We start from the raw sequence: 10,622 nt of genomic DNA, 5'->3' as shown, positions 1-10,622 counted from the left end.
CTCTCCGAGACGTTATAATCTCCACATCAGTCATTTAATTTTATCTGCATAATTTCATGTGAACTCGCATGCTCGGTTCCATATGTAGGAGAGTGAATGAATGTGTGCAGAAATCCCAAGGTCGTTATCAGCACCACATGGCATAGTGGCTTTCACCTCTCAAACTGCTTGATTTTTAGCAAAAAAAAAAAAAAAAAAAAACAACAACAAATAAAAACATATTTTTTTCATTCTAAAACTGCAACTTGCTGGAAGAATAACGAAAGAAATGCAATTCTACAGTACCCGGCCTCTCAGCAGCTCGTACGCTGTCACTCCCAGGGACCACCAGTCAACAGCGAAGGAATAGCCTGCTTCTCCTCTGGAGTTGAACATCTCAGGTGCTGCAAACACAGAAAAATTAGGTCCTTTTTACTCCCTGAGACATTAACAAGCCTATTTTTCCAACACGATCCTCCAAAGGCAAAATATCAGGGTAAAGGGTACAAACACTTTTATAGATGCTTGTCATTCATTAATAGATTGCTCACAGCAGGCAAAAATTTCTAATTTTCTAATCTCTCTCCAGAGGCTCATTTATCAACCCACATTACAGGCATGCACAGGCCTTAGGGGATACATTATTTTCTTATTTAGAACATGCACCTATGAAAAATTAGATACCATCAGGTCTCAAATGTGTGGCTGGCCCTGAAATCAAGAAGGCTGAGATGTTATTTGTTGTATTGATTTGGCAGGTTTATGCTAAAGGACTGAAATTTCTATTACGGTGGGAAACAATGCGCAGAATTTGATGCTACATACATTGGATTGGCTCTCCACTGCAGCCATCCTGAAGAGGTAGGGCAGCATTTGCAGCCTGCTATGGGGGGTAGAGGGGTAGAGAAGAGGGAGTGGGCACTCTAAGATAAAATGTTTTACAGCTGTGGGGCACTTATATTTAGTAACAGTTGTTTGGACTCCAGTGCAAGGCAAAGCTACAGTCAATTTTACCACCAATGGAAACTCCCAGTTATGCAATCTCTAAGCAGTTTGACACAAAGTGAACCTTCTGTAATCTACATACTCTTTCAAGAATATCCCTAACTCCTGAGGAGTGGAGTAGGGAGAATGAAACATGAAGCAAAAGCAGGTATCTTATCTGCTTGTGTCCAGTGTTGAACCTGGCATTTAGGCTTACTTGAGACATTTATTGAATTAACGATTGATGCTAAATCGATGAATCAAGCTGTGGTTGCAACTATTAGCTCTGGAGCTGTGCCATCTGAGTTCAAAACTTGCCTTCATCATTTATTGTGACCTTGAACAAGTCGGTGGCTGAGCTTGAGAACTCTCACCAATAAAATCAGAATGATAAGGCAGCAGTCTTTACAGAGGTGACAAATTAAGTGAGATAGTACATGCTAAAATCTCAGCACAGTGCCTGGCACCTAGAAAGTGCTCAGAAAATCAGGCATGCTTCTAGAGAGGTGAATATCCTTAATGGGAGTTTTAGCCCAAAGCTACATACAGTTGATGCAAGCCCCTGGTAGTAAGGTGCTTGCTCCGGACAAAGGAAATTGGTGTGACGTGGGGCCTGTGCACACAGGCTTGCCCCGCCCAGTGCACTCAAGTTCTAAGTAAAATCCTGTGGACAGCATCCAATTGGAGACCGAATGCCCAGGACTGGCTGTGACTGTAGGAGCCAGCTGTAGAAGGACTAAGCAGACCTCATTCCCTAGTGGAGTCACCTTTTATGCATCACTGTATCCTCTCTGTAAGCCACAGCTCCTCATACAATTTAGGAGATAATGGCCCTACCCCCTGGTACCCCACAGACTGGATGGAACGGGCCATCGTTCTGCTTTCCCTTCTCAGTATCTCACAGCAAGTCATCTGAGATAGTCTCCCAGGTGACAGAATCTCACTTAGAGAACTCTGAGGGATAAAGAGACCATTGTGCTAACAAAATACCTAACAGAATAAGCATAAACAGAATAAGGGGACAAATTCTGTCCCCTTGGACTGTTCTTGGAGTCTCTATGAATATCCTTTTGCTTTTCTACATATTCTGATTTCCAGCATTAAGACATTTGAATATATATTCATTCTTTCAACAAACATTCATGGTGTGCTAGGTACTGAGGAATTTTGGTAGAACATTAATAAAAAACATAACATGCAAAGGCACAACAGATGGGTAATTCTTTGAGCCTTCAAAGAGCTGAAAAACCAGAGCAGGAAAATAATGGGGGGCTTTTATCAACCCTTTAGGGAGGGTACAAATAGAGAGGTGAGAGGGACTCAGCTTCCTTCAAAAAGCCATCGGGCATTTCATTTGGTTTTTAAAGTATTTCTATACCTAATTTCAGAATAGAAAAAAAAAAACAATTTAATGAGTAGTTAAAAGCAAATAAATGGCCAGGTGCTATGATGCAGGTCACAAAATAGGATCTTGACCCCACCACTGTGTCTTGTCCTGTTCACGACCCTGGAGGTAACCATTATCTTGAATTTATGTTAGTAATTTTGTTCCCTTTCTACATAGATTTCCTACCCACATATGCACTTCTAAGCAATACTTTTGTTTTCCTTGCATGTTATATATGTGTACACATATATGTATATATAACATGCATGTGCATATAATGTATATGTGTGTATATGTAAATCTCCTATGTTAAATCCTACTTGTTTCTTTGGTGTCTTGCTTTTCTTGCTCAGGAATATGTGTATCAGATTTATCCTAATTGCCACACATAGTTTCAGTTTGTTCACATTCAGTACTATATGAATATACTGTAATTTACCTACCTATCCAATCGTTGGGCTATTTGGATTGTTCTCAGTTTGGGAGTATCATGAACAATGCTCTCGTGAATATTCTTGCACATGTAAGACTCCTCTAAGTCCACACCTCTTTAGGGTATATTCTTGGGAGGGGAACTGCTGGAGATGGAATGTGTATCTTCATATACAACAGATAACACCAAACTATTTACTGAAGTGTTTGTACCAATTAACAATAGGACCAGTGATGTGTAAGCCTTCCTTTCGCTCACCTTCTTACCCACACTCGAAATTAACTCATCTTTTGATTTTTACCAGTCTAGTGTGTAATAGTCTTTCATTGTCATTTAAATCGTCATTCCTCTGATTACTAACAAGCTTAGCCACATTTTAATGTGTTTATTAGCTATTTAGATTTCCATCATTTGGTTTTCAGATTTTAAAACAACTGGAGAGTAGATTCTGGTCAGGATGTAAAAAAAGGCTCTAAAGCTAATCTATAATTTTAATGTAATTAGAAATAATAGACTTTACAAGAATAATTCTAAATTTGATTTACAAAAAATGTATGAATAACGAAGATTTTCTGAAAAAGCATAAAGAGAGATTTGCATCCCATGTAGTAAACTATCTATACAGCCACAAAAATTAGGATTTGAAAGCCACAGGATATAGGTGCTAGTACATAAACATACAGAGTTTATGATAAACACATTTCAAATCAGTATAAAAAGGATCTTAGATAATACATGGTTTTATTTAGTAATCCAACAAAAAGTAAAGTCGGATGGATCCTTACAGCATATCTTTAGTCAATATATAGCTAGGTTAAGTAAAAAATGAAACTATAACAATAATAAAAGTAAAAGGTAACTATTTCTAAAAACGAGGTAGGAAGGTCTTGCTAAGAACAGCATCACAGATAGAAACTATAAAGTAAAAAAACTAATGACTCAATGATGTTAGAAAATAGATATTTATGCTAAAAATGCCATAAGAACAACAGCAACTAAAAAGTAGGAAATCATATTTGTAATACGTATGATCCACTAGAACTTAATATTCTCAATATGTAAAGGGCAAGAATTCTTTTTAAAAAATTAATTACAGTTGACATTCAATATTGTATCAGTCTAGGTGTACAGCATAGTGGTTAGACATTTTTATAACTTATGGAATGATTTCCCCGATAAGTCTTGTACCCACCTGACACCATACATAGTTATTACAATATTAACTATATTCTCTAAGCTGTACTTTACATCCCAATAACTATTTTGTAATTGCCATTTCGTACTTCTTAATCTCTTCACTTTTTTCACCCAGTGTCCAAACCCCCTCCCATCTGGCAACTATCAGTTTGTTCTCTGCATCTATGAGTTTATGACTGTCTTGCTTATTCATTTGTTTTGTTTTGTTTTTTAGATTCCACATGTTAGTAAAATTGTGTGGCATTTGTCTGTCTTCATCTGACTTATTTCACTTAGCATAATACCCTCTACGTCCATCCATGTTGTTGTAAATGGTAAGACTTCATTCTTTTTTATGGCTAATATGCCATTGCATATATGTACCACTTCTTAATCCATTCATTTTTTGATTGGAGCATTTAATCCATTTACATTTAAAAGAGTTATTGAAAGGCATAATGTTATCGCCATTTTGTTGTTTTCTGATTGTTTCTGTAGTACTCCATTCCTTATTGTCTTGCTCTCTTGTATGTTGTTGACTTGCCGTCGTGTTGTGTCTGGATTTCTTTCTCTTTAGTCCTTGTGTATGTCTTGTATATTTTTGATTTGTACTTGCCATGTGCTTTGTATATACCAAGGTATGATTATAGCAGTCTATTTTAAATTGAGACACTTAAGTTCAAACACATTCTATAATTACTACCATTTTTACTCACCCCCTCCATGTTTATGTTTTTGTCGTTATTTTTTACTTCTTGTGTGTTTATATTTTTTAATTTCCTGTTGTAATTACACACGATCATCCTACTTGCGGCTTTTAACCCTTGTGCTAGCTTTAGTGTTGGTTTACTCACTGCTTTTATTACATGTTTGCCTTTGTCAGTAAGAATATTTTTTTCTTTGTGATATTTACTTATTCATATTTTTTATCTTTTTTTCCTTAAGTTCCTTTAACATTTCTTGTATTATTGGTTTGGTGGTAATAAACTCCTTCACCTTTTTCTCATCTGGGAAACTCTTCATCTCCCCTTTAATTCTAAACAATAGACTTGGTGGGTAATCTTGGTTGTTCATCCTTGTTTTTCATCATGTTAAATATTTCATGCCAATCCCTTTGGCCTGCAAAGTTTCTATTGAGAAATCAGCTGATAGTCTTATGAAAACTCCCTTGTAGGTAACTAACTGCTATTCTCTTGCTGCTTTTAAGATTTTTGTCTTTAATCTTTGGCATCTTAATTATGATGTATCTTGGTCAAGACCTCTTTGGGTTCGTCTTGTTTGAGACTCTCTGTGCTTCCCGGGCTTGTATGTCTATTTCCTTTGCTAGGTTATAGAAGTTTTCAGGCATTATTTCTTCAAATTGGTTTTCAATATCTAGCTCTCTCTCTTCTTCTTCTTTAGGTTCCCCTATAATGTGAATGCTGTTATGTTTGATGTTGTCCCAGAGGTCCCTTAAATTGTCCTCATTTTTTAAAATTCTTTTTTCTCTTTGCTGTTCCAGTTAGATGTTTTCCTTGTTTTCCAAACTGCCAATTCAGTCCTCTGCTTCCTTTAATCTGCTGTTCATTCCTACATTGCCAATGTAGTCTTCATTTCCATTATTATATTAATTTCTGATTGTTTTATTTTCTATCTCCTTTTTAATGTTTCCTATTATCTCTGTCGGAGTTTTCACTGAGATCATCTGTTCTTCCCCTAAGTTCATTGAGCACCCTTATAAATGGTGTTTTGAACTCTGCATCTGGTAGATTGCTTGCCTCCATTTTGTTTAGTTCTTTCTCTGGAGTTTTGTCCTATTTCATTTGGGACATGTTTGTCTCCTCATTTCGGCTGCCTCCTGTGTTTGTTTCTATGTGTTAGATAGATCTGCTGCATCTCCCAGTCTTAGTAGAGTGGCCTTATGTAGTAGGTGTCCTGTGGAGCCCAGTGGTGCAGTCTGCCTGTTCACCTGAGCCAGCTGATCTCGGGATGTGGGTCGTGTGTGCTCTTCTATTGTAGTTGAGCTTTAGTTGCTGTTGGCACCTCAGTGGGTGAGATTGACCCCTTAGGCTAGCTGGCTGTGAGGCCTGGCTATGACTTCAGTGGACAAGCTATTGTGCAGGGGCTGATCCCATGTTGCAGGATTCGTTTCAGTGGGGCTCTGGCGCCTGTCCAGTCTGCCCTTTGGGTATGTCATTTGTAGAGATAGTTAGGTGATGCTCCGGTGTGGTCTGAAGCCAGCCAGCTGGTATGTTGGTTCTGGGGCCTCTTGGGAAGGGCTCCAATGCAGGCCAAGGTCAGCCACTGCCTGTATCCAGCCTGGGGCTACCTGGTAGGAGGTATAAAATGATTTTCAATTGGTAGCTGTCTGTGCTGGGCTTGGAGGCACCTCAGATTGGTTTTGCTGTCAACCGTAGCCAGCTACCACTAGTGCCAGGCCTGGGGTCATTGGTAAGAGGTACAGGGCATGCCAAGGTCAGCTGCTGCTTGTTTGGGGTTTGTGGACCTTTGAGAAATTTTGAGAAAGTCTGCAGCACAGGCTAAGGCTGGCCCCCTTGAGTGGGTTAGCTACTGAAAGAGGTTCTGGCCAGGAGTATGAATTCGGTGGAGCAGGTCTCAGAGAATCACTCGGCTGGGGCCAGAGCTGTGTTAACTGGGTTAATGGAGACTCTGACATGGTGCCTGCCTGTGCCTCCTGGGCTCTGTGGGGGAGGGCTCAACAAAGGAACAAAATGACGAAGAAAGCCTCCCCTCCAGCCCTTGCCCTGAAGCCAAACAATTCAGTTCTTCCTTATATGGCCCTGGTGCCTTTTGAGCTTCCCTCCCTTTGCTTAGGGTGAGTGTTTGCAAGGGAGCGAGTCTGCACGGGCCCTTTAAGATGACACTTGGGTTTCCAGCTGGTGGCCATCTCACCCAGACTGACTCCCTGCTGTTTCTCACAGCCAGCTGTTGTGGGGACTCCTTTTCCAGGCACTAGTGCCTTGGGCTGGTGAACTGAGTGTGGGGCCGGGACCCCTGGCTCTTTAGCGGGGACCTCTGCAGCCGAAACACCCCTCCTGCTTCTTAACTGCCACATGTGCAGACAGCCCCGTTCGCATATCCATCCCTTCTGCCAGCCTCCACGTGACTTCTTCTTTATATTTTTACTTATGGGACTTCTGTCCACCTAGACTTCAGGTGGTTCTCAAGGGTGGTGGTTCTATAATTTATAATACTGATGCAGTCATGGGAGGAGGTGAGCACAATGTTTACCTACTCTGCCATCTTGACTGGAAGTAGAAGAATTTTTTACATAATCATTGAGAAACAACAGAATAGGATGAAAGTATTAGCATCCTAATGGAAAATGGGCAAAGAACACGAACAAGAATTTACAAAAGAAGTCAAAGAAATGTAATTTTAATATCATATGAGATACCATTTTCACTTACTTTTTCACGAAGATTAAGATAATGATAATACAGTCCTGGTGAGGATGCAAGGAAGTGCATAGCCTCAGATGCTTCCAGAGCAAATGAGTAGAAATCAGTGTGAGCCTTCAGAAGGGAAATGTATTTATATACCCTTTGACAAGGAATTATTTGGGAATTTATCACAAGGAAATAATTAAGTTGCAGGACATATTTCTGCTACCAGGATTTTTATCACAAATGTATATTTCAAAATGAGAAACAACCTAATGTTCAACCATAAGAATGGGTTAGATAAATTTTCATGCAGCCCTCTGTTCTGTAGCATGTGACAATTAAAAACTATAGTTATATATATGAGCATGAAAAAATAAGTGCTTTTAGTTGTCAAGACCCAGGGTCTGGAGTCGGAGAAGCCAGTTTCAATTTTGGCTGAAGCGCGTTTGTGGACTGGACACAGGTAGCTCAGCAGAGTGTTAAGAGTTAGGGCTCAGATATCAGACCCTGAAGCCTATATCCATAGCTTCCTCTTGGGTGGAGCTTAATTTCTCAGTCTATACATCTCCAGTGGGAATAACAATAGTACTTGCCCCATAGAATTGTATTTAGTTTAAAAGACATAATACATGTACTTATAACAGCGTTTGGCACATAGAATGAGCTCAGTAATTGTCAGCCATTATATCTTCATCACCCTCTGTGTTCTAGGCAAGATATGTTTTCAGACTTGGGTTTAACTTTGTGCTCTACCAGTCACTTGCTGTATGATTATGATTATGTCATTTTCTCTCTAGTCTTGATTTTTTAAAACTATGAAATCAGGATAATACTAAAAACCTATTTCATAGAATTATTTTGAGAATTTAATAATACAATAAATGTTAAAACTTAAAGTGCTTGGGATATAATAAATACTCACTATACAATACCCATTATTGTTGTGATTACATTAAAAAATAAATTTAAGTTACAAAAATTCAGTATGACCCAACTTTTAAAAAAATGTTATGCGTTTGCATGTGTAGATAAAATGTTCTGCAAGGAAATCATAAATACCTATAAGTAGAGGGATTAATCGAATATTTCCTTTGCTTTCTGCATGTTACACATTTTCTATAGTGAATTTGTTTTTTAATTTGGAGAAGAATGTTTTCATTGGTTAATCTCTAAGTGATCTAGCTTCTGTTCATTCACAAAAACCTCGGAGTAGGGAGAAAGAAGGGTTGGAGTGATGGGAGGGAGCACGAAAGTAGATCGTGAACGGAAGGAGGGTAAGAACTGACAGACCGCTTGTCTTCTCATTTCCAGAGCCAAGAAACTCCTTCATAATATGCTCAGCATCTCATTTTAATAGATGTCGTATATCCCTATAAACTTCACTCAGTATTGCATCCTAGTGTTTTTTCTAGATTTTTTTTTTCTTTCTGGTTAATTGCTAATTAGTATCTTACAGGAAAGCTATCAAATGAGTGTTGGCGGATGTCTGTTAGGTAGATTTTGACAAATTATTGGGAACATAAGTTTTAAAAAGAGAAAGCATGGTATCTCTTAGAAAGACTCCCAGCCAAAAATCAAAGCCAGCAGTGACTTCTGGATAAAGAGATAAACAATGACAGACATATTCAATTTTTAATGAAACAAGAAACACTGCTAACGGTTTGGCCTACCTAAGTTGGCTTATAATCATTTAAGAACCACAAATGACATTTAAAAAAAATTCTCTATCTCTCTTTCAGGGAAAAGCTTGATTTTCTAAAGTCAGAGCTTGATTTAAATCTTGGCTTTTTCAATTACTAGTCATGTAATCTTAGGCAAATTACTTAGCTTCTTATTCTCCTCATTGTTAAATGCTGATAATTATAGTCTGCTTTACAGGGTTGTCGAGAAACAAATAAATGAGTAAATGAATGTAAAACATTTAACACATTGTCTGGTCCACAAAAGGCTTTCAATAAGTGTTAGTAATTGTTAATTATAAGGGTGAAGATGGAGAGGCACAGAGAAACTTGACCAGATTCCAATTTTCAAGCTCTGGATATTGTGAAAAGACTAGAAATACCAATTTTGAGGTGAATTAAATTATACGGATATTGTATTTAAAATTACTGGGGAGAGAAAAGAAAGGTGGCCTCCCTTTACTCCTCTCACCATGGAAACCAGGCCCAGAAAACCCAGATGCACATTTTCCGATTTGGCTTTCAGAAAATAGCCCTTAATGTGGAAACCCAGGAAACCTGCGGAATTAACTCATCAGACCAGCAGGCGCGGATAGTCCTTTTCATCATTTGAGGACTGTAGGTCTTAGGCAGAAAATAGACTGAATTATACGCGTCCATTATTTTAGTAGTGACAAAGATTTGTTCCCCCGGCCAGTAACTGGAAGCTAGGAAATTCGCAGTTGTTTGAGTCTCATTTTTGCCATGGAGGATTTCTTTCTCTTGGAAGGTGAGGTGGCCCCACATGTAGGGGTTCTTTTCTCTCCTCAGTTACACAGGGAAGAGAATGAAATAGTAAAGGAAAGTGATATTGCCCTTGCCCTTGATCTCAAGTTTAGATATTTTGCCTGTGAATGACTCTAACCATATCTAGCCAGTGCAATTCATTCCACTCCCAATTTAATCCCACCAGTTTAACCAGCAACATCATCTGCTTTAAGCATCATAACGAACTCGGGTGGAAGCATGTCATTTTAATTCTTTCCTCCGCTGACAACTGTGCAGTAAGTGTCTAGCCGTCCTTGTTTGCTGAGTATGGGCTCACTTGATGATAGCTCATTCTGTTGCCTAATAAATTTTAGAGCCTTTCGCTTATTAAAACATTTAGTTTAGATACGCTAAAATTCAGTTCTGTGAACTTTAAAACTAATATCATATCTGATTCAAAGCTCCTCAACGTCACTAGCCTAGATTCCGCCGCATTGGTATGGGGATGGACGACAGTCTGGTTCTCACACACCTCCTCTCTTTTCCGAGAAAGTAGCACTCGTTTTAGAACACGGGAAGAGGAGTAGTGGAGGCACAGGGATCCTAATACAAATGCCCCGCCTGCCCCCCGCCCGCCTGGCCACGGGGCGATCCATCTTAGTTGCTTCTAAGAGCTGACAGGGCTCATGGTCGGCTGCAGAGGTTCTCAACCCGGACTGCTCAGCAGAATTACTAAAACAGCATTCACACCACTCTGTGTTTCGGTGTCACTTCTGGAGATTATCACATAGTTGGGCCCTGTTGGGACTAGTGGTGTCTCCAATAAGCCATGGTGACAGGAGCCTCCTCCC

The 10,622-nt window shown here is 39.2% G+C and overlaps 1 protein-coding gene and 1 long non-coding RNA gene across 6 annotated transcripts in view; both read right to left on the bottom strand.

The window, feature by feature from the left end:
• The window catches only part of STK32A (serine/threonine kinase 32A), a 94,059-nt gene that overhangs the window by 11,033 nt on the left and 72,404 nt on the right, over positions 1 to 10,622 (bottom strand). For all 5 annotated transcript variants that reach the window (XM_023534917.1, XM_011367487.2, XM_023534920.1 and 2 more), the window contains one exon: positions 286 to 383. In XM_023534917.1, the coding sequence (XP_023390685.1) occupies positions 286 to 383 (98 nt within the window). The remainder of the gene's footprint in view (positions 1 to 285; positions 384 to 10,622) is intronic.
• Positions 8,964 to 10,622, bottom strand: part of LOC111744382 — a 1,815-nt gene continuing 156 nt past the window's right edge. Inside the window, exon 2 of the long non-coding RNA XR_002782128.1 lies at positions 8,964 to 10,303. This is a non-coding gene — a long non-coding RNA (uncharacterized LOC111744382). The remainder of the gene's footprint in view (positions 10,304 to 10,622) is intronic.

This window comes from Pteropus vampyrus, unplaced genomic scaffold, assembly GCF_000151845.1.
Source record: "Pteropus vampyrus isolate Shadow unplaced genomic scaffold, Pvam_2.0 Scaffold134, whole genome shotgun sequence".
Classification (NCBI taxonomy): Eukaryota; Metazoa; Chordata; class Mammalia; order Chiroptera; family Pteropodidae; genus Pteropus; species Pteropus vampyrus.
The sequence above is the reverse complement of the archived record's forward strand: the minus strand, read 5'-3'. Positions and strand labels throughout refer to the sequence as shown.